This window comes from Colius striatus, chromosome 6 (assembly GCF_028858725.1).
Source record: "Colius striatus isolate bColStr4 chromosome 6, bColStr4.1.hap1, whole genome shotgun sequence".
Lineage (NCBI taxonomy): Eukaryota > Metazoa > Chordata > Aves > Coliiformes > Coliidae > Colius > Colius striatus.
In genome coordinates this window covers 37820600-37841372 of record NC_084764.1, presented here as the reverse complement: position 1 = coordinate 37841372, position 20773 = coordinate 37820600, and the positions used below count along the sequence as shown (strand labels likewise).

The 20773-nt window shown below is 53.2% G+C and overlaps 3 protein-coding genes across 4 annotated transcripts in view; 2 read left to right on the top strand and 1 right to left on the bottom strand.

Annotated features, from left to right (window-relative positions):
- The first annotated feature begins 99 nt into the window (after positions 1–99).
- On the top strand, positions 100–3779 carry L3HYPDH (trans-L-3-hydroxyproline dehydratase). 2 transcript variants are annotated; one of them, XM_010200958.2, is made up of 5 exons: positions 100–658; positions 1119–1288; positions 1582–1704; positions 2546–2683; positions 3317–3779. In XM_010200958.2, exons 1-5 carry the CDS (start codon positions 115–117, stop codon positions 3440–3442), a joined length of 1101 nt encoding a protein of 366 aa, XP_010199260.2. In that variant the 5' UTR covers positions 100–114; the 3' UTR covers positions 3443–3779. The 2 variants fall into 2 exon arrangements, with proteins under 2 accessions (XP_010199260.2, XP_061854364.1); XM_061998380.1 differs by having other exon boundaries at positions 580–658; positions 1040–1288.
- A 1655-nt stretch (positions 3780–5434) lies between these two features.
- GPR135 (G protein-coupled receptor 135) lies at positions 5435–6816 on the top strand. The gene has a single exon (XM_061998795.1). The coding sequence runs from the start codon at positions 5435–5437 to the stop codon at positions 6710–6712; it is 1278 nt and encodes a 425-aa protein (XP_061854779.1). The 3' UTR covers positions 6713–6816.
- A 10607-nt stretch (positions 6817–17423) lies between these two features.
- DAAM1 (dishevelled associated activator of morphogenesis 1) overlaps positions 17424–20773 on the bottom strand; it is a 100631-nt gene continuing 97281 nt past the window's right edge. The window contains exon 26 of the mRNA XM_061998246.1: positions 17424–20394. Within this exon, the coding sequence (XP_061854230.1) occupies positions 20185–20394 (210 nt within the window). The 3' untranslated portion in view covers positions 17424–20184. The remainder of the gene's footprint in view (positions 20395–20773) is intronic.

The following is a 20773-nucleotide window of genomic DNA, read 5'->3' as shown; positions in this document are numbered from 1 at the left end:
GCGTGACCAGAAGTGGGGCGTGGTCAGTGGCGGGGCGTGGCCTGGGAGAGGTGGGGGGCGCGGCCCGTGGCGGGGAGCGGCCCGTGGCGGGGCTGTCGCGGCGCGCTCCGGGCGATGGCGGCGGTGGCGGGTGGCGGCGGTAGCGGTGGTGCGGGACGGCGGCTGCCCCCGCACTCGCCGTCGGGCCTGGTGCTGCAGACGGTAGAGATGCACACGGGCGGGGAGCCGCTGCGCATCGTCCCGCGGCTGGAGGCGGCGGAGGCGGCGGCGGCGGCGGGGCTGTCGCTGCTGTCCCTGCGGCGGGAGGTGGCGGCCGCGCAGGACAGCGTGCGGCGGGCGCTGATGCTGGAGCCGCGGGGCCACGCCGGCATGTACGGGGCGGTGGTGGTGCGCGGCGGGGCGGCCGCCGCTGCCGGGGCGCACCTGGCCGCCCTCTTCCTGCACTGCCAAGGCTACAGCACCATGTGCGGCCACGCCGTCCTGGCGCTCGGCCGCTTCGCCCTCGACTACGGGCTGGTGACGGCACCCACGCGCCCGGAGACCGCCGTCCGCCTGCTGTGCCCCTGCGGGCCCGTCACCGCCTTCGTACCCTGGGACGGCAGTCGCAGCGGCAACCCCGTCCGCTTCCACAGCGTGCCTGCCTTCGCTGCTGCCACTGGTGGGAACCTGGCCCGCTGCACGGGGCTTCGGGGCCGGGGGGTTGGTGGCCCTACTGAAGGGCATCGGGTAGATCCTCCCCTGATTATGACATTCCTCAGAGAAGGGTCTCATGTCGGTTTACATTGGAGATTAGGAAAGATTTCTTCACTGAAGGGGCTGTCAAGCACTGGAACAGTCTGCCCAGGAACGTGGTTGAGACACTGCCTGGAGATACGTAGAAGTAACGTAGCTGAGATGCTGAGGGACGTGAGTTAGTGGTGGATGTAGCAGTGTGAGGTTTGTGGTTGGACTTGGTGATCTTCAAGGTCTTTTCCAACATAAATGATTCTATGATATGACAGCCTTCAAGTCATCATCCCTGTTCTCTCCTTGCATGCAGCTAGGTTCTTCCACTCCACACATGAGCCCATGGCTCAGCATCATTTCCTCTCCTCACCACTCTCCCTTTTTCTGCCCAGACCTGTCCATCGATGTCCCTGGTCACGGCAAGGTGGTGGTTGACATTGGCTACGGTGGTGCTTTCTACACCTTCCTCAGCGCCGAGCAGCTGGGCCTCGATGTCTGCTCATCAAAGACCAGAGACCTTGTCAGTGCGGCGAGCGCGGTGACAGAAGCGGTGAAGGAGCAGGTGTGGTGGAGCACAGCAGTGCCACAGCATGTTCCCTCCATGGTCACCACACCAGACCGAGGCTTTTTATTCCCCTCACATGCTCAGGATGGGAGGGACTTTTCAGTCCTCCTCCAGCCTCTCAAAGATGTGAGAAGGAGCTTGCTTTTCTGCTCCTGTGTCTGTCTCTGTTACTGGAGAAGTAGAGATGGAGGCGTGGTGGTGTGGCCTCTTCCCCTTCCTCTGGTCTCTTGAGGCAGCTGTGCTGCATTGCTGACTGTATGCATTGGTGAACCTCTCTGTGCTCTTCCCAGTTCAAGCTTCATCACCCTGAAAGTGAAGATCTGGCTTTCCTCTATGGCACCATACTGACAGATGGGAAAGACACCTTTAGTGAGGAGCCCACCACCAACATCTGTGTGTTTGCAGATGAACAGGTACAGAGACAGGCTCTTCTCAAGCACACAAGGCACCTCCTTTTTCTCTTCTTACATATACTGCAGAGACGAGGGACAGTTCTGCTTCTTCTCAGTTTGGGCAGTGATGATTGCTGCTGCTAGGGTGATGTCTCTAGGAGCTGAGGGTCACTTAGCACATGCTGTTTAGCTCTACATACTTTTACTGGTGGCATTTTAAGAGGGTTTGTACCCATGTCCCATACATAGGAATTTCCCAAGAGGTCAGGGACTGAGGCATAGTGCATGTCCTAATCTAGGGAACAGCTGCTGGGGGTGAACAGAGCAAGAGGAGGTGTGAACTTCTATCCTTGTCTGCAGTGGATTAAGTATCACTTAATAATACTTTTGGCTGGACTTCCCAACAGTGAGGAGTGTGGAGCGTGGGGACAGACCACCTGGGAAGTTGGCCAGCGATGTGGCTTTGGAGGTGTTAAAAACCAGGCTGGCCAGCAGCTGTCTCTGTTAGCGTGAGAACTCAGCTTACCTTGACATGCCAGAACAGGGAAGGTGGCCTTTGCCACTCTCAGTCCTTTTGCTGTGATGCTAGGAAGCTTTCAATTGCTCGCTAAGTAGACTCAATATTTTTTTAGGTCATTTGTCCCTACAAGTTTGCTAAATCTGATCATGATCCCAAAGTACCCCCAACCTGCTTGTTTTGTCTTCTCGTTTATGATGTACACAGATTCGGTAGGAAACTCTGGGCTAAAGGGATTTTCCCCAAGCCCAGTGTAGAGGTGGCAAAGGGTACTGAGAGGAGCAATGTTCTTTTCTATTAAACCCCAAAATACTAGAGCTGGTTCCTCTTCTCTTCTGAATGTAGGTTGACCGGAGTCCAACAGGTTCGGGCGTGACAGCGCGCATCGCCCTGCAGTACCATAAGGGACTCATCCAGCTGAATCAGAGCAGAACCTTTCGGAGCAGCACCACGGGGTCCTTGTTCACTGGGAAGGCAGTGAAGGCAAGTGGCTTGTGCTGGACTTTCCCTCTGTCTGGAGGATGGCTGGGAAAGTGCTGTTGCCTTGGCTCAGTGGAGAAGCAGAAAAGCCTTTCCATATTTGTGGAAAGGCGTATGGAAGGAGAGAGGTGCCTGAGAGTCTTACCTTCCCACAAGCCTCATGCTTCAAAACCTTTTATTAGAGAAGAAAATAACAGTAAGACCTTGCTCTGCTGCATAGCTTCCCTGCAAATCCTCTTTTGGCCATCAGGAGGGGTCTGGGGTGAGAAATATCTCTGATGCTGATGTAGATAAATCAATCTGGTCCACTCTCGATGGCAGCTGAGAGTGGATTCCTGGTTTAGTTCCCTTTTTTCTGCTGAGAGGATGAGTGTATTGTTCAGAGACGTAGGAGCTGGGTCTGTGCATCCAGGTTTCCAGGCCCAGCTCTGGCTCCATGATGTCTGGCAGCACGCAGATGTGAAGGTTTGGACGTGTCCCAGGGAGCTATTGGTGTTTGGGTGCAAGCAGCCACCAGCTTGCTGACCTCCTTTGAGGCAAAGCCATGCTGTGGCAGTGCAGGGCAGAGGTACTTCTTGGGGCTGGGATAGTGGAGAACCTCCTGTCACCTCTGTGCTGATCCTAATCCCTCTGCAGGAAGCCAAATCTGGGGACTACAAAGCTGTCATTGTAGAGGTATCTGGAGAAGCTTTCTACACCGGTACAGCCACCTTCACCGTGGAAGAGGAGGACTCCCTGAAACACGGCTTCTGCTTCAAGTGACCCGAGCCACGCAGCGATGGCAGAGGCCCACTGGCCTTGCTGTGCTTCCCCTGTACACGCCTTTCTCCTCTCCATCTCCACACGGCTTCTTGCAATACCCCAGAGCAACAGGAACAGCCTTCGGTGCTGTGACAGCACCGGCCACGTTGTGAGACGACAGGCCACCATTCCCTGCTGTGATGAGCGTGTTGGGTGCAATGTGATTGTCCCGGATGCTCCTTCTCTTACTTTCAATAGCTATGCCCAGAAAAGGGAGCTGATCTTGGAGAGTTGTCTTCAAATCCATGTGCCTTGTCTATGTCTGAAAATTAGTAATTACTAAGATAGATTTCTACTAAATGCCAGCTGAAAACACTGCTTTTCTCTTCTTGTCTTCACTCCCAGAGCTCATTCCCAGGACTCTGATGAGCCTGTCAGGCCTATTGGTTTGAATTGCCTGCTCTTCCTCAATGCCTCCAGCTTTGCTGCTCTGTTTCATGCCCCAGTTTCTACGGTCTGCCCTGCTCAGGCTTGTCCAGACACCCCCTTCACCCGTGCCACAACACTCCTGTGTACCATGGCTGGATGCAGGTATTTGCTCGGTACTTCCAACAGCTCCCCCCCCCCCGCACGTCCACACAGAGATACTTCCCTAAACCTTCCTCTCTTGCTTCTCTTGGACCTTTGGCTGCAGATACCCGGTGGTTAACCTTCAACAGGAGCAGCTGTAACTGAAGGTCTGAGCCATTATGACCTTTGATTGCTAATTGTTTACTGATGTCTCAGCCTGGGGCAGCATGTGAAGCAGAGTGAAGTCAATGCTTGCTTTGCTGGAGTCCCTTCAGGGAGGATAAAAACCAAACCAAGCCCTGAGCTTGTCCTGAGCTGTAGGCAAGCATTTGCAGTGGCAGAAGCAGAGCTTCAGACCACTTGTGGCTTGTAGTTTCCAAGGTGTCTTTGTTGAAGACACTTGTGGGAGCATGCCTTGTTAAAACAGGCATGAAAATGAGAATTGTCGTCTTCTGGTAGGTCATGCAGCAGAAGGGAACAAGTCATGCTAAAGAGCTTGGGAAAGGTTGGCACAAAAAAGCCTGGGTGGTGTCAACTTAAAAATGATAACTACAGAATAGGAAGAAACAAAAATCTCCTTGTTCCAGGAATGGTTGTGCTGCCTGCAGAGGTTTTTTAGGCTGGTGCTGGGGCTCTTGCTCCCATCTTTTCTGTAAACCCCAGATAAATCTCATACAGCTTTAGGGCTGGGGGAATATGAAGCGACAGACACATCCTCCATGCTTGCAGGAGCAAACTCCTCCACATGTTTCTAGCTCCTAGGCATCTCCTTTGTGATCTGTGCCTCAGCCTGGCTCTTGGGAAAGACGCTGGGGCAACAGGTAACTAAGCCCAGAGCAGAAAGGTCAGAAGCTCTTTGGGCATTAACTTAGGTCTCAGCCTTCATTACCTGTTCACTATCCCCATCCCCAAGACGTTTTTCATGCCGGCACAGGCAGCTCCAGCATGGCTGAGAGCAGTGAGCAGGATCCTGGTGCCCATGTTGGGGCCTGACCCCTCAACCTCTCAGCTTGAGACCCTCAGCCTGGAGAGCGTTATCTTGGCGTCTTCTGGAGTGTCTGTGGGTAGCTGGCCCCTGCCCCTTGATGATGGGAGACTGGGAGGGCAGAGGGGCTGTCAGTAGGAAGGAGCCCCGAGGGCAGAGGGGCTGTGAGTTGAAAGGAGCCACGAAGACAGAGGGGCTGTGAAGGGAGAGGGCTGTGTGGCCCCGTCCCTAACCGGGTGGGGATGCTGCCGGTGCGGGGAGGGGTATCCCTGTCCTCAGCCCAGCTTGCGCCGTCCGGCTGCGGGGCTCCGCTCCCCGCCTCTGAGCCGCGGGGCGAGCCGGGCCGCGCCGGTTCCCCGGGCAACGGCGGCCGGGAGACGTCAGCGGCTGGCGGGGCCGGCGGCCCGGCGCGGGCGGGCGGGCGGCGGCGCCTCAGCAGCCGGGGCGCGGGTCGGCGCATGAGGCTGCGCATGGAGCCGGCGGCGGCCGCGCCGGGAAACCTCTCCCGCGGCGGCGGCGGCAACGAGAGCGGCGGAGCGGCGGCGGCGGCGGCGGGCGAGTGGTCCGCGGCGGCGCTGGCCTCGCAGGCGCTGGCGCTGCTGCTCATCTTCGCCCTGTCGGCGCTGGGCAACGGCGCGGTGGTGCTGGTGATCGCCCGGCACCGGCAGCTCCGCACGGTCACCAACGCGTTCGTGCTGTCGCTGTCGCTGTCCGAGCTGCTGGGCGCCCTGCTCTGCCTGCCCCTCGCCTTCCTCAGCCTGCTCAGCCGCCCGCCCGGCGCCTGGCTCTTCGGGCAGCGGCTGTGCCTGGCCAGCGCCGCCCTGCACGCCGGGCTGGGCATCGCCGCCACGCTCACCATGGCCCTGCTCTCCTTCGACCGCTACTGCGCCATCGTGCGCCAGCCCCGGCACAAGATGGGCCGGCGCCGCGCCGCGCAGCTCCTGGCCGCCGTCTGGCTGGCCGCCCTGGCGCTGGCCGGGCCCTGGTACGGGCTGGCGGGCGAAGGGCGGCGGGAGGCCCGGCCCGGCGCCTACCGCTGCGTCTACGTGCTGCCCTGGGGCTCGTCCCGGCTGGGGCCGCCCTACGGCGCCGCGCTCATCGTGCTCTGCTACCTCCTGCCCTTCGCCCTCATGTGCTTCTGCCACTACAACATCTGCCGGGCCGTGCGGATGGCCGAGAGCCGCGTGCGGCCCCTCGCCACCTACGGGCACCTGCTGCGCGCCTACGGCGAGATGCGCACGGCCACCACCGTCCTCATCATGATCGTCTCCATCATCTGCTGCTGGGGGCCCTACTGCGTCCTGGGGCTGGCCGCCGCTGCCGGCCACCTGCCCTTCTCGCCCACCATGGACGCCGTGGCCAGCGGGATGGCCTGGGCCAACGGCGCCATCAACCCCCTCATCTATGCCGTCCGCAACCCCAACATCTCGGTGCTGCTGCGGCGCAGCCGGGAGGGCGGCTACAGGACTAGGAACAATGTGGCAGCCTACCTCTTGGTCCCGGGCCGCCAGCCTGAGCCTCGCGGCCGGGCTGATCGTGTCCGGGAGCGCTACGTCAACCGGCACAGCGGCCCCCCGGGCAGCGCCCTGTCCTCCTCCAGCCCGGCCAGCGGGGGAGAGGTGGCCATGTGGGCCTGCAAGAACCCCGCCGTGCTCTTCTGTCGGGATGGGCAACTGGATACTGTCTCTGAGGCCGCGTTGCAGGCCAAAGCTGACGCTGCCAACACCAGCCTCTGAAGGGGTGAGGGGTCTGGCTTGGAGGCGTTCAGCCCCAGGGCCGTCTCCCTGAGGAAATGCAGAGTCCTAGCTCTCGGAGCCCTTTGCAGACAGACCGCCCGGGAGCTGGAGAGATTGGCATAAGCCACGCTGGGGTTTCTTCTCCATGGTGTGAGCTCTGGTTTGGTGGCCTGGTCTGCAAGCAGTGAGGGCTGTACACGGCAGGGAAGTTCCCTTTCATCAGGCCCAGTGCACCAGTGACGGCCGCCGAGCTTAATTGCAAGAACAAACAGCGTTTGCTCCGGTCCTGCTCCAAGTGCTACAGTGAAGCTAGCAGACAGATGGGCAAAATACAGCCCAAACCGACTGACTGAGCTGTTTGTTGAGTGCAAAGAAAGCAATTGAAAGCTGAGCACCGGCAGCTGGAAAACACTGCAAACACCACACTGTGAAAACCGCATCATGGCTGGAAAATGTTGCTTTAACCCATTACGTGCAGAAGTGCTGAGAGTCAGAAAGTCACAGGCTGGAGGACAGGCTAAAAAAGTGACATATTAAGATGATTTCATTTTCAAACTCCCAGGCATAACAAAACAATTGTGAGAGGGAAGATGTGTGATACAGTGAGAGAAGCGAGATGAAACCTCAGTTGTCAGAATCTCAGCAGCCTTTTTTTTTTAATAGGGTGGGTTTTTTGCAGGTGCAGCCAGCTGAAAGTCCCGTGAACATGAGAGAGTGCTTCAGACACTGAGGAAGAAGGTCTGGGTTACTATGGTATCGCTGAGTTTGTGCACAAGGTGTGCATTTCCTTTTTGAGTTCATCCCAAGTGTCTCATGTCTGCTCAGAGTTTAACTGTGTTTCGGGGAGCCATGCCACAGAGGTATCTGAAAGGGGCTGTGAAGCAGTACTGTGTGCTCTTCAGCATGTGAAAATATGGGTATGCAGAGAAAGAGATACTATTGTATTGGTGTTAGCAGTCCCTCTGGGGTGTAATACTTAAAAACCATCTGTTTGCCATTAAAAAAAAGAGGAAAATAATGCAATGGAAGTGTGATTGCACAGCATAAATTCATATGAATGTGTTTTCTTTTTCCCTGAGCCTTAAATTAACAGTTTGACTCAGAAACTAAGATTGGGCCTTCCTTTGTCTTTGCCAGGGTTGAATGTGAAAGATAGGCAGTGGTTTTCTTTGTACATGCTTTAAAGATACAATATTGCTGTTTTACTGCTTTTTCAGCTGTTAGTGACCCCGGTGAACACATGATTGTTACTTTGTAAGCAGGACAGAGAAATAAATTGTCTTTTATGCAGGAAAAGAAAATGTCTCAGCCTGGCATCATTCTCAGCCCAGCCTCCAGAAGGGAACTTCTGTAAACAGTTGCCAGATGAGTGATGGGAGAGAGAGAAACCTAATTGGTCATGAAATTTAAACGCATCTGTTCTCATGCTGTGAGGGTTACTGTAATTTCCTTCTGTGCTGCTCTTGAAGTCCAGGAGGAAAAGATGTGACCCTTGACTGCTCCTCAGCACTGATGCTTCCCCTTGCAGGTCCTAGTTTTGCAAGTTCAGCAGTGTATTTGTACAGTTTCAAAGAGAAGCTGTCCAGAAAAACCACAGCTTCTCACACAAGCTGTTTGACAGCAAAGGAAACACGGGGCACTTGTTAGGAGGGTAGGACAGGAATTGCTTGCATACCTGCCCTTCCACAGCTAGGTATGGCTGGAGGGAGGGGGTTGTGAATGATGAGGTTGGGTTAACTCCTTCCTAGGTCGCTGGCAGGTGGTGACAAGGAGATGGGTACAGACCAATCTGCTGTACAGAGCTGTTTAACAGCCTCAAGAGCTTTTGCCCAAGTTCCCCAGCTCTTTATCTATAGAAAACTGTAACTACAAGGTAGGAGGACAGCAGAGAAAACTCACGTGTCTGCCTCCCCAGAGGGGATGTTCCTCCGGGAGTTGTCACAACAATGTTTAAATTCCAGTGCTCTATAACACCAGGACAAAGGCAACGGAAATTGCTTCCCAAAGAAATTGTCCTCAACGTTATGTCCAAAGTTAGGCACTTCCACAGTGGGTGCCAGGAGGATGAGGTGACACTCCTTTTCTGCATTGTCCAGCAACGGGACAAGGGGTAATGGACATAAGCTTGAACACAAAAAGTTCCACTTAAACACCAGGGAAAAACTGTTGAGGCGAGGGAGCCCTGGCACAGGCTGCCCAAGGAGGGTGTGGAGGCTTCTTCTCAGGAGGTTTCCAAACCCACCAGGACATATTCCTGTGCCCCCTGATCGAGGGGAACCTGCTTATCAGGGGATTGGGCTGGATGAACTCTGGAGGCCCCTTCCAACCCCCACCATTCTGGGATTCTATGACTGGGAATTCCAGGGAGCTGCATCACAGGTGCTGCCCAAGAAGTGAACTGACACAGCTTTCTACAAAGTTGATACTGAAGTTGGAACAACACAGATTTCAACTTATTTTTAACAAGCACTGTCTGGTGCCTGTACATTAGTCTAAGAGCTAAACAAGGGTAGCTGGCTGTGATCTTTGAGGTCTCACAGAGGAGCGCATTTCTGCTAAACAATAGTTTGGGCTCTAGCAAGGAGCAATTCTTGACCAGATCCTTTGTGACATGGACCAAAACTGTGCCTGTCTTGTACTCCTCAGCTGAAGAGGGCCATGCTACCTGACACTGGTACACAGGGCACTGTTATAACTAACACATTATGCCTTAGAAGGAAAATATAAGGTCTTATGGTTTAACCACAGCCAAAACATCAGCACCCCACCACTCAGTACACCCCCACACAGTGGGACAGGGAAGAGAAGCAGGGCTGGTGTAAGAGTTTACCAGCTAACATGTAAGATCATAGTATTAACAATACAATGTTAATTATAATGAAAAGAAACATAACACAAACCTCAAATGATGGACTGTACAAATGCTTATCACCCACTGACTGAGACCCAGGTGGCAATCCATCCTTCTTCACCATCTCCCTCCAATCTATATCTTGGGCATAGAGATATCTCATTGCATGGAGCAGCCCATTGACTAGTCTGGGCCAGCTATCCTAGCTATGCTCCTTCCCAGCTTCTTATGCAGCTCCTCCCTGGCAGAATCTGGGAAATTTGAAGATCCTGAACTCATGGAAAGTGCTAATTAGCAACAACTGAAACATCAGTGTGTTATCAACATCATTCTCACAGTAAATCCAAAACACAGCCCCGCTGCAGCTATGAAGGAGAGAATTAACTCCATCCCGACTGAAACTAGGACAGTCTTGATGAACGACAAGCATTTTAGAAGGCAGTGTTCCAAGTGCAGTCAGTGGTAATCTGCTGTTAAATGAACTGTCACGTTCACTCCTCGTTTTCCACTCACTCCCTACCCTCTGCATGAAGTCTTGGTTCAAAGCAAATACTTCGTGGAAGTTGTGAGCTGTGAACAATTAACGATGTATAAATGACAGCCTGATGGGCTGTAATAGACGACAATGATCAGAACCTGAATAGCTCAGGTGAAGGAGCTTCCCTCATTCCCACCTCTTTCAGCACTGCTGTTGATTTATGTGTCCAGTAGGTGCCAGCAGAGATCTGAGCAGCCAGCACAGCTTCTCTGCTAATGAGCCTAAGAAAAGCCTCCTTCTGTTAATGAGATCAGCCACTCCGCCTTCCCGACTGCTGCATGCTAAATAAAAGCTTTCAGAGCAAGGATTGAGACCATTGCAGTGCAAGCTCGAAGTGGGCCTCTCTGAAACCTAGTTTCAACAGTAGTCATCATTCAAATCAACATATGCTGCTCTGTGGAAGGTTTGTCACAGAGGCTGAAAGGAAAGCACATCAGAAACGTGGCATTTTGTGCAATGCTGCCACATTTGTGCAATGCTGTGTGTGCCACACACTCTTCAGAGCTGCAAAAGGGGAGTCAGCTGCCTGGGGGAGTCAGTCCTGGGGCCAGCAAGGTGCTCAGTGCAGCAGCAGAGCTGCCTCTTCACTCTGGCTGCCTTTGCATTTCAGATATGGTGACTGTGATTATGAACAACAAACAGGTGCACCCCTAGAGCTGCTTGTAAAGTGTTACACAGCCCCAACATAGGGGCTAAGCACTAGAAGAACAAAGTGGTCCCAAATCCCACAGGAGTAACCTGTGATGCCATCCAGGCCTGGGTGTCCCTCTGCCCAGATGTGCTTCACTGCTTTGCTGCTGCAAGCCATTGGCTTGCCAGGACCAGTGGGGGAGTCTCAGGGGCTTCACTGGGGCCGCATATGGGAGGACAAGACACTATCCATCCCGTGGGCAGCCCTCTTGCTCTTCCCAGTATGCAAAAGTGCAATGGATTTCCACTCCATCCTCTTGACATACACCTTTCAAATACTTGTAAGTATTAATAAGCAGCCCCCCAAGTCTCCTCCAGACTAAACAGCCCCAGTTCCCACAGCCTTTCTTCATAAGGAAGATGCTCCAGTCCCCTGATCTTCTTGGTGGCCTTGCACTGGACTCTCTCCAGCAGTTCCCTGTCCGAGCTGGGGAGCCCAGAACTGGACACAAGACTCCAGATGAGGCCTCAACAGGGCAGAACCTCCCTCGACCTGCTGGCCACGCTCTTCTTGATGCATCCCAGAGTGCCATTGGCCTTCTTGGCCACGAGGGCACATTGCTGGCTCATGGTTAGTTTGGACTAAACCCGAGAGTTTGGACTTCCAGGTCTCTCTGCAGAGCTGCTCTCCAGCAGGTCAATCCCTAGCCTGTACTGATGCAGGGGGTTGTTCCTACACAGATGCAGGACTCTGCACTTGCCCTACCTCATGAGGTTCCTCTCTGCCCAACTCTCCAGTCCTCAGGCACCTCACCAGTCCTCCATGATCAATCAAAAATGATGGAGAGTGGCTTAGCAACCACATCAGCCAGCTCCATCACACCTCATGGGTGCATCCCATCAGGTCCCATAGATTTAAGGGTGTTAAGTTTGCCCAACAGGTCTCTAACCCCATCCTCATCCACCAAGGGAAAGTCTTCTGTTCTCCAGACTATTCTACTCTCCTCCAGGGACTGGGGTCCCCAAGGGCTGGCTTTGGCAGTATAGACTGAGGCAAAGAATGCATTCAGTAGCTCTGCCTTCTCTGCATCCTCCATCACCAGGGCACCTCCCTTGTTCATCAGCAAGAACAGCTCTGCATTTCTAGGTATTTTCCTCCTAGGAAATGACTGCTGTGAGAGCAGGAGGAAAAGTGACGTGGAGAGATGGGCTGTAAATCCCTCTCGGTGGCATGAAACAGATGAGTCAATGAGGAAATCAAAGTCAAAGTCGCAGAAACCCCAGGCACAACACCAGGGCCTGCATTAGTCTGGCTGGGGAGTGATGGATGGAGACTCCAGGAGAGTCCTAAGCCATGGAGGCCAAAGCCAGAGGAAGTTTAGCCATGAAGGCTCAGAGGTGAAGGGAATGCCGACATAGCAGGATGTGCTCCGAGGGTCAGATCCTGCCCTGGGTTCTCTTGCAAAGCCCCCTTTTTTGCCAGGCAACTGTGCCAGAGGGGAGGAAGGCAGGGGTGCCACCCTCCAGCATTGCCATCCTGGGGAGCTGGCAGCACTGTGGGAGCAGTGGGAAGCAGCTCCTGGGCCAGGCTGCTGTGTCTACACAGCCCTGCCCGGCTCCTCTGCCCGCCACTGTCGGCACCACCACTGTCCTCAGCTCCACACACCTCAGGGCTGGCTTTTTGGCTGAGCCTCGAAGCTGGGCTCTTCTGGCACAGTCTGTAACAGCCACAACCAAAGAATGATCTGTGTGTCTTGTGCAGGGATCATTGTGCCCACTTTGCCACCTTGACTGCAGGGACTGTGCTTGTGCTCACTGCTAAGGCAACAGCCAAGCCCTGCATCCTTGGGTGGCTTGCACTGGGTGAACCAGTACACTCCTGTGCTCACAGGCTCCTGGGGTGATGTGAAAAATGAGCTGGATCCAGCTATGATTCAGCAGAGGAAGCAAATGCACTCTGAGAAGAGCCTTTGTTACTTGTGCTGTTTCTTGAGCTGCTCCAGGTCTATCCGGTTTCAAAAAGACAAGCGCTGGCAAAAGCCCCCAAAAGTGACCAAAGTGAAGTTCCCAGATACTTGGGATCCTTTATTTCCTGCATCCATTATTCTTACCTTCATAAACTATTTTCAACCTCAACTCTTCCATAGTCAGCTCACAAACTAATACACGAGGGACCATCCAAAGGGATCCATAAACTGGGAAAAGGTGGGTTTTGAAAAAGCTTTGCTCTGCAAAGGGAATTGCACCTTTTCTCAGACAGCTTTTCACTGCTGTGTGCACTAAAGCTGTTTACAAACCTCAGTGCCTCCCTTCAGACGTGGGGACACTCTCTCCTCCTTGCCACCACGAGGAGAAGCAGAACGTTGCAGTGGGGGTGATTTTAGGGAGGAAATGGGGAGTGGAAATATTCAGCCCCGTTTCTCCCAGGGGCCAGAGCAAATCTGGCTGAAGGCAGCAGGATTCTCTCCACCTGCTTCTGCCAGAAGGATTGATGAGAAGGCCTCTGTGCTGAGGAGTGCTGCAACTTGGGTTTGTGCTCGTGGGCTTGACCAGAAGGCTTGGCTGAAGTGTGCACTTTCGGAGCAGGTGCAAACCGTGCTGGGCTGGCTCCCAGGCGAGGCTGCTGGCTAGCACCAGGCTGGCTCACCACAGTGGTGGGCAGCTGAGGAGATGCTGATGCTGCAGCTGGTGAGGAATGAACCCCCCTCCCCACTTCCCCCGACGAGTCCTACTAATTAAAACCCCTCTGGGTCATAGACATGGACAAAAGCAGCAAGAGAAATTTCTCTTGAATTGCTCAGCCAGCAATTTCCTCACAAGCACGTAGCTGTGATTTGCTTACCCGACCTAGCAACACACTCTGAACTAATCTCAGCATCAAGGAACAAAAAATGCTCTGAGTAACCAGGTCACTTATTCCCCCAGTGAAATCTAATGCACTGTGGCACTCCCTGACCTGTGCCTGCGGCTGCTGGGCTCAGTCTGGTGCGTTTTACACAACATTTGGTAATATCCCGTCCCTCAGGTCATGTCAAGTTTTGAATACAGCATCTGAATTGTGTATTCTTTCCAGAAAATGTAACTCAAACAGTGATCTCCCTCTGCTCTTAAACTGGAAGGATTTGCCATAGAAACTAGCACTTGCCTGAGTGCCTCGTGCTCTTGATTTCACAGTACGAAAGGTCTCAGGCAGAGATTGGGAGCTGGGCAAAGTACAAGGCTGGGGCTTCCTCACCTTTCCTTGAGCCCAGGGGATGCTCTGCACAGAGCCTGGCAAAGTAGAGCTGTGTGAAGCAGAAACTGAAGCAGATGGAAAAGCTCCCGGTGCTCTGCAGTGCTCAAAGCTCAGGTAAAGCTGAGGGCACCATCCCAGCCCGGCTTTGCTTACAGCAGTGTCCTGGAAAGCCAAGGGCTGGGTTAGGCAGCAAGAACAGACAGATATCTGTCTGCCCCACGTTCTCCAGACCTGCTGTCATGGTGGCCAGGATGACCCTAGATATGGGAGTTCAGCTTGCCATAGGTTAGGAGGAATTTCTTTACTTTAGGAGGAATGTCTTTGCTGACAGGGTTGTCAGGCATTGGAAGGGGCTGCCCAGGGAGGTGCTGGAGTCACCGTCCCTGGAGGGGTTTCAGAGATGGGTGGATGTTGCACTTAGGGAAATGGTCTAGTGGTTGATAGGGCTGGGAGAAAGGCTGGACTCGATGAGCTTAAAGGTCTCTTCCAGCTGAAATGACTCTGTGATTCTATGTTCTGCCCCTTTCACAGAGCCACAGCAGATCTGAGGGCATGGGCACAGGAGCCAACGCTGGAGCAGGGGCTGTTAAACAAAGGAAGGGGAAAATGACAATTCAATACCTCAACAGAGCTGCCCTTGGAACTGGCAAACTCCACCTTAACGCTGAGTTCATGCAAACGTGAGAGCAGAGAGGAAGGACAGCTGGGTTTCAGCAAGGGCAACCTGCACCAAACAGGCTCTTCCCAACACAGACCTCAGTGTCGGGACAGGGCCTGGGGAGCACTGGAGATGTCAATAGCCAAGGAGGTAAGTTGAGATGACCCATGAAAGCAGTTTGAGCTGAGTTAGTTTCTCTCACACATACATGCCTTTGTGTTTCCTGTACACAGAGTGTACCCGCCTGTTTCTCAGGCAAAGCCGCACACTGTGACCTTTGGCTATTTGACTCGAACCATGACAGGCAGAATTAAAGTTATCCCTCCTCAGCTATGCTGGGGGAAACTTAAACATACAATTTAGCATTTTAACTGTTCCACAGACAGAGAACACTAAACTTTTCAGACCACAGTCAAGATCTGAAGGCAGGATTGGTTTTATCCCGGGCAGCAATAAACCCACGTCTGGCAAGTGCCAGCAGATGGTGGTGCTGCCTTTCCTGAGGCTATGCTGGGCCCCACAGCACTTTCCACCTCACTCACCTGCACACATTCATCAAGCCTGGTTTAAGGCTAAAATGAAAAGAAGATGCTCAGAGGTTTCGGGTCAGAGCACCTCTGGTGAAAACGGTGTGCTCTCCCTTTCACACCCTACAGGACCCTGAGCAGTGCCAGGGAGAGAGCTCACAGGAGAGATGTCAGCAGGAGTGCTGCAGGACAAGGGATGGGGATGGTGTTGGCTGACAACCTCCCTCCTGCACACATGAGCCTTTGTGCCAGCTTGGCCTCCTCTGTCACCTGCCGAAGCACAGCTCAAAGGGCATCTTCCTCCCACAGCACGGGCTGGTATGGAAATACCCAGGTGCTCTTATCGGGTTTTACTGCTATACTGGTCTCTGCATTGAGGGATGGGCCTGCTCCTGGGGTTCCAGCAGGGCCAGCCCTTCACAAGGGCCACAGATCTGGTGATCAGGCTCTGTCAATCCTTGGCAAAGTGCAATTTTACCCCAGAAGCTCTGTGTGAGCTGTGAGAGAGGTGCTGGCACTGGGGACGGGGCCACAAAGCAAGTGGGAGCAGCACTGGCAATGTCCCTGCTTGGCCTGTCCTCTCCTGAGAGCCTCCAGGAGGGATGTCAAAGCCTGACAGTGCCATTGTACCCTCCCTTGGGAGTCAATAAATATTTTTGGACACAAAGTCCAGCAAACTCCTGCTGACCTGTGTCCCTGAGCCCCCTTGCCATTGGCTCCCAAGGGCAGTGCTGCCCCTGGGGCTGGGAGCCCAGTGCCTCCCCGTTGAGCCAGCTCTGCCCTGCTCGGCGAGCTGAGCTTTGCATAGCAACGCCGTGTCTGCATCAGGTCACTGCCCCAACCTCTTGACTCATCTTTTCCAGCCGGAGCGTGGTGCCAAAGAGAACAGGTTGAGCGCGGGAGGCGAGAGCCGCCGCTGCTCCTGGCTCCAGCGGGACTCCTGGTCGCCCCAAGGCCTCCGGGCTGGAGCGCAGCAGGGCCATGGCTGGCTCAGCAGGTTTGGTGCCACCAACCTGGGTGGCCCCATGGGGCAATTCCTCCGGGAGTGCCGTGCCTGGCAGCTCCCCTGGCACCGGCGCGTCTGGGCAGGTTTGGGCCACCCAGCTCATCCTCCTCACGGCTTCTGCTGGAGGGAGAGGCCAAGATTTGGGGCACAGAAACCCTTTTTCATGTGGCATGAGCTCCTGGTGCCACGGGCTTGCACAGCACTGCCATGCCAGTCCAGCACAGCACCCACCCCGTCCGCTTTCCCCTGGAATGACAAATGTCTCTCAAGCTTATGTTCTCAAGCCATAGGTGCTGCTACTTCAGCCTTGAGGAAGGGTTTGCAGGCTAGGAAGTTGGCATGTTATTAGACTTGTTTTTCCCCTCAGATGCCTTGGCTGAATGAAAAGCAGTGCCCTGTCCTTGCTCACATCTCCCATCGCCAGCCTGTCTTGGGTACTGTGCTGTGTCACACACTGGTGTGACCCAGGAAACCTGCCCTCTGACATTAAGCACAACTGCAAGTCCTCCACGGGTAGTAGGGTTTGGCCAACTTGTTCTCATCCATTTAGGGATGCACCCCAAAAGACTCCTGTGCTGGAGACATGGGGGATTTAGGAAGGGAAGAGCAGCTGAAGCCATTCCCCTTTTGCCTGGATCCTTTCCTACGCAGTCCAGGGCTTTCATGTGGCATCACCAGCGCCCCTGACTGCCAGGCACCTGTGCTTCCCACCAGCCCAAATCTGGCCAATACTGGGTCACAAACATGCTCCATGGTAGGAAACACTGGTCATGGGATAGGAATAGGAGAAAGTCCAGGGATGCATTAGACACCCCATCTGTGCTGGCTCCCTGCTGGCTTACTGGTTATACTGGGGAAAACCCTGAGTGAAGGGGGAAATGTACCATTCTGAGCACGATGCAGGCGCTCCTGTCGTTACAGACGGCAGGGTCTGGGTGCTGCGAAGCTCACCCTCACCCAGTGCAACGATCACCGGGGAAAGAAGCAAACCATCACAGAGCCCAGATGGAAAGGTGTGTGGGCAAAGCAATGGTGAGAGTGAGCAGGTCAAGAGGAGGTTGAGCTACTGCCAAGGAAAGGCCTCTGATGGGTCTGAATGAAACCCCCAGCCATAGTGAAGCAGCACGACCAGCCAACCCCAGCAACAGCTGCAAATACACCAAGCAGAGAACGAACCTTCTCCTCAACAGCTGTCTCAAGCCCCAGATATCCCAGGCTTTTCCCCTCCAAAGAAACCCTCACATCTCTGCCAGGTACACTCACTGAAATCATTTCTCTTTATTGCATGTTGCCATCTTAGAAAATGTACAGTCTCATAACATTACACAGCATCTCCCGCTAGCTACGACTACGAACATCCTTGCACCTACCACACTACCTCGGTCACTACGAAGCTAATAAGGTCCAAAACATATACTTCACTTTACAAATTATTATGGAATCATTACTTTTTTTCCCTTTTTTTTTTGGCATTATTAAAAAAACAAACCTCATCATCTTTAAAATACACACCCAAGAGAAAAAGAGTGGCTACTTACACCAGCACCAACCTAGGAGTAGTTGCCGACAATGGCACATGGAATTACCTGCACACAGCCTTTCTGGTTATTTATACAGATAGAGTATTTGTTTTCTTCTTTACTTTTTGGAAAGAAAACAGAAGAAATGGCAAACTCAGCATGATAGAGAGGCTGCTGGAAAACAAGTTACGAAAAAACCAACCCCAATCAATCAGAAGAAAACAGGTTTAGAAGGGCAAGAGGAACATCTGTCAGGAAAGGTCCTGATGTGGCACTGGGGTGACGGGGGCAGGAGGCGGGAGGAGGGTGCATCCAGGGAACCCCCTTGGTAGGTGATGGCCCGTTCCCACTCCCACTGCCTTTGGAATTGAACACGTGTGACCAACCATTCCTTAAACCATCAGAGGCCAGGCTTTTTGTTTATTTTTTTTTTGTTAAACCTTGTTTGGTTATTTTTTTCTCCTTATTTTTTAAAACACTTTAAATTCCACCCCCCCCCCAAGCCCATTCCCTCAACTGTATCAGCCCCGTTCGTTGTTTTTCAGCCATAAATAAAACATATAAATAGAGGCACTTTAGTTAAGGAATAGTGTTATCATTACCTTCTGTCTTTATTTCCCCTTCCTTCTTAAAGCAAAGTGCTTAACTCCACCTTGGAACGTCACCTGCAGGCTTCGCAGCCGCTTGGGTACGAGGTGCTGGACTTGTTTCTTGCGCTTACCTGCTTTTATTTCTTACTGCTTTCAATGCTACTCACAAAGTCTCTTGAGGGTTTTTTTTGCCTTTTTTTTTCCTTTCTTTTTTCCTTTTTTTTCTTATCTACAGTGCGTCAAAAGTTGCAACGAAGGAAAGAACAAAATGGTAAAACCACAGCTCTTGACAGCTCTGGTTAAGACGGAGATTTCACAGCTTTCACTCAGCACAAAGACCCCGCGGCCTTCAGCTGCTTAGAACCATAGTTTGTTTGCTTTTTCTTTTATACAAATCAGTCTGAAACAGCACTTTTGCTATACAGTACATAGAGTTAACTGACACCCCATAACCCCCACCGGCAATACCGATTATCTGACAAGACAAACACAAAACCCCAACCGACCTTACTCCAAACAGCGTTAACACCTAGTGCAACGGGGACAAACGCATCTCTCCACAGGAACAAAAAAAAGAACAAACAAACAAAGGATCATAAAAGCACTGGTGGTATAAAAAGGTTTCGTTTTCTTAAAAAACACACCACAAATAAATAAAAGTAAAAAGTAACAGTCCTCTATATACTCAGCATAATTTAAGAATAGAAATGTTAATATGTTAATGGTGGTTACTTTTTATTCTCCAATCCTTAATTTTCTAAACCTTTAAATTATTACTCCCTGAGAGCTTGGAATTATTTTTATTATTATTATTATTATTTTTGTCTTTTTTTCCTTGTTTTGTGGTTTTTTTGTTGCTTGGACTGACGTGTGACAGGTAGTTCCGCTGACAGAAATCACTGACAAATCCGCAATGACAACAAACAGCAAACCAGCCGGAAAAAAAACAAACATAAAGGACGTGGCAAAGAGACGAGCGCTTCTTGGCATCGCTGCTTCTGTGTGTCCGGTAAACACAAGAGAAATGAAGGTGGGTGAGAGCTGCTGGCTTTTCCACCGGCCCCTTTGTGTGTCAGACACCTTCAGTCCCGACTCACCCTTTACAGAGGATACAGTTTGTCCCATTGAACAGAGAGTAAAAACTACCAACGCAAATGTTTATGCTCTTCGTCTCCTCCGAGAACCGACCTTCCCCCCATCATCTTGGGCCAGAAAACATTATAAAAGTATAAATACATCTGTGTGGCGTTACAGCGATAAGCACTTTGGGGGGAAACCTTTCCCCTTCTAGCAAGGTGGTGGCAAAGAGGAACGAGAGAGCGTTTCCCAAGGACGGCAGGAAGAGCAGCTCGGGAATCGGCGCCAAGGCACGGGCCTGGGATCGTCACCACCACCGGAAAAAAACCCAGAACAACCAACGGGTGAAAGTTCAGTCAACTTTGTTGGTGGGTTTTTTCCTTTCCTTCTTGAAACTGCTTGGCTTTTGTGCAAGGCATCCCTGGCAGAGGGCCCGGGGGGGCTGAGCAGGAGGGCAGCAGCCTTTGGGGTCAGCCGGCAGCTCCGCGCCGCGTCCTCTCCTGCTTCGTGGATGCGGCGTTGTGCTTGTGCGTGGGGAGAACTACTTTTCGGAGTGGGTAGGAGGGGAGGGGGCAGCGCTGGCCCCTATCAGCGGGCTGCCCACACGCCCCACCCACCCCCTGGCCCGGCTATATACACAGTATATACACACACTCACACACACAGGCGCACACACACGCTGGCCTGCGGGGAGGAAGAGCGTTGCCACCGATTCGCTTCGGACCGCAAGGCAGTAGAATTAAAAAGAAAAGCCATCCAAACCAACCCCCCCCAGCCACTTCCAACAGACCAACCCTCGCGTGGCCTCGCTGCGCTCTTGTCCTTGCTGCCGCCTGCGCGTCAGAAGTTGAGCTTGGTGACGGGCCGCTCGCGGCTGCCGTCGGCCAGCTGGTTGGTGATGCGCTTGCGGTTGCGCTTCAGCTTGGACAGGTCCTTGTCGAACACTTCACCCGAGCGCAGGGCCGAGACCAGGTCGTCGAACTCGCCGCCTTCCTCGCCGCTCTCCTTCGCCTTCCTCGCCTTGCGCTCCCGCTCCCGCTGCTCCTTCAGCTGCGTGCCACAAGTGGGGGGAGAGAAGGAGACAGCTCACTCTCATGCGGGGGGTTATGGAGGAGCCCAACAGACTGAGTCTGACCCTCAGGCTCACGACATACGAGCAGTGACCTCATTAATGTTTACAAATACATAAAGGGTGGGTGTCAGGAGGATGGAGCCAGGCTCTTCTCATTGATGTCCAATGACAGGACGAGGGGCAACGGGTACAAACTGGAATATAAGAGGTTCCAAAGAAACACGAGGAGGAATTTCTTCCCTGTGAGGGTGAGGGAGCACTGGAAGAGGCTGCCCCGATGGGTTGTGGAGTCTCCTTCTCTGGGGACATTCCAAACCGACCTGCATGAGTTCCTGTGTGACCTACTCTAGGTGGTCC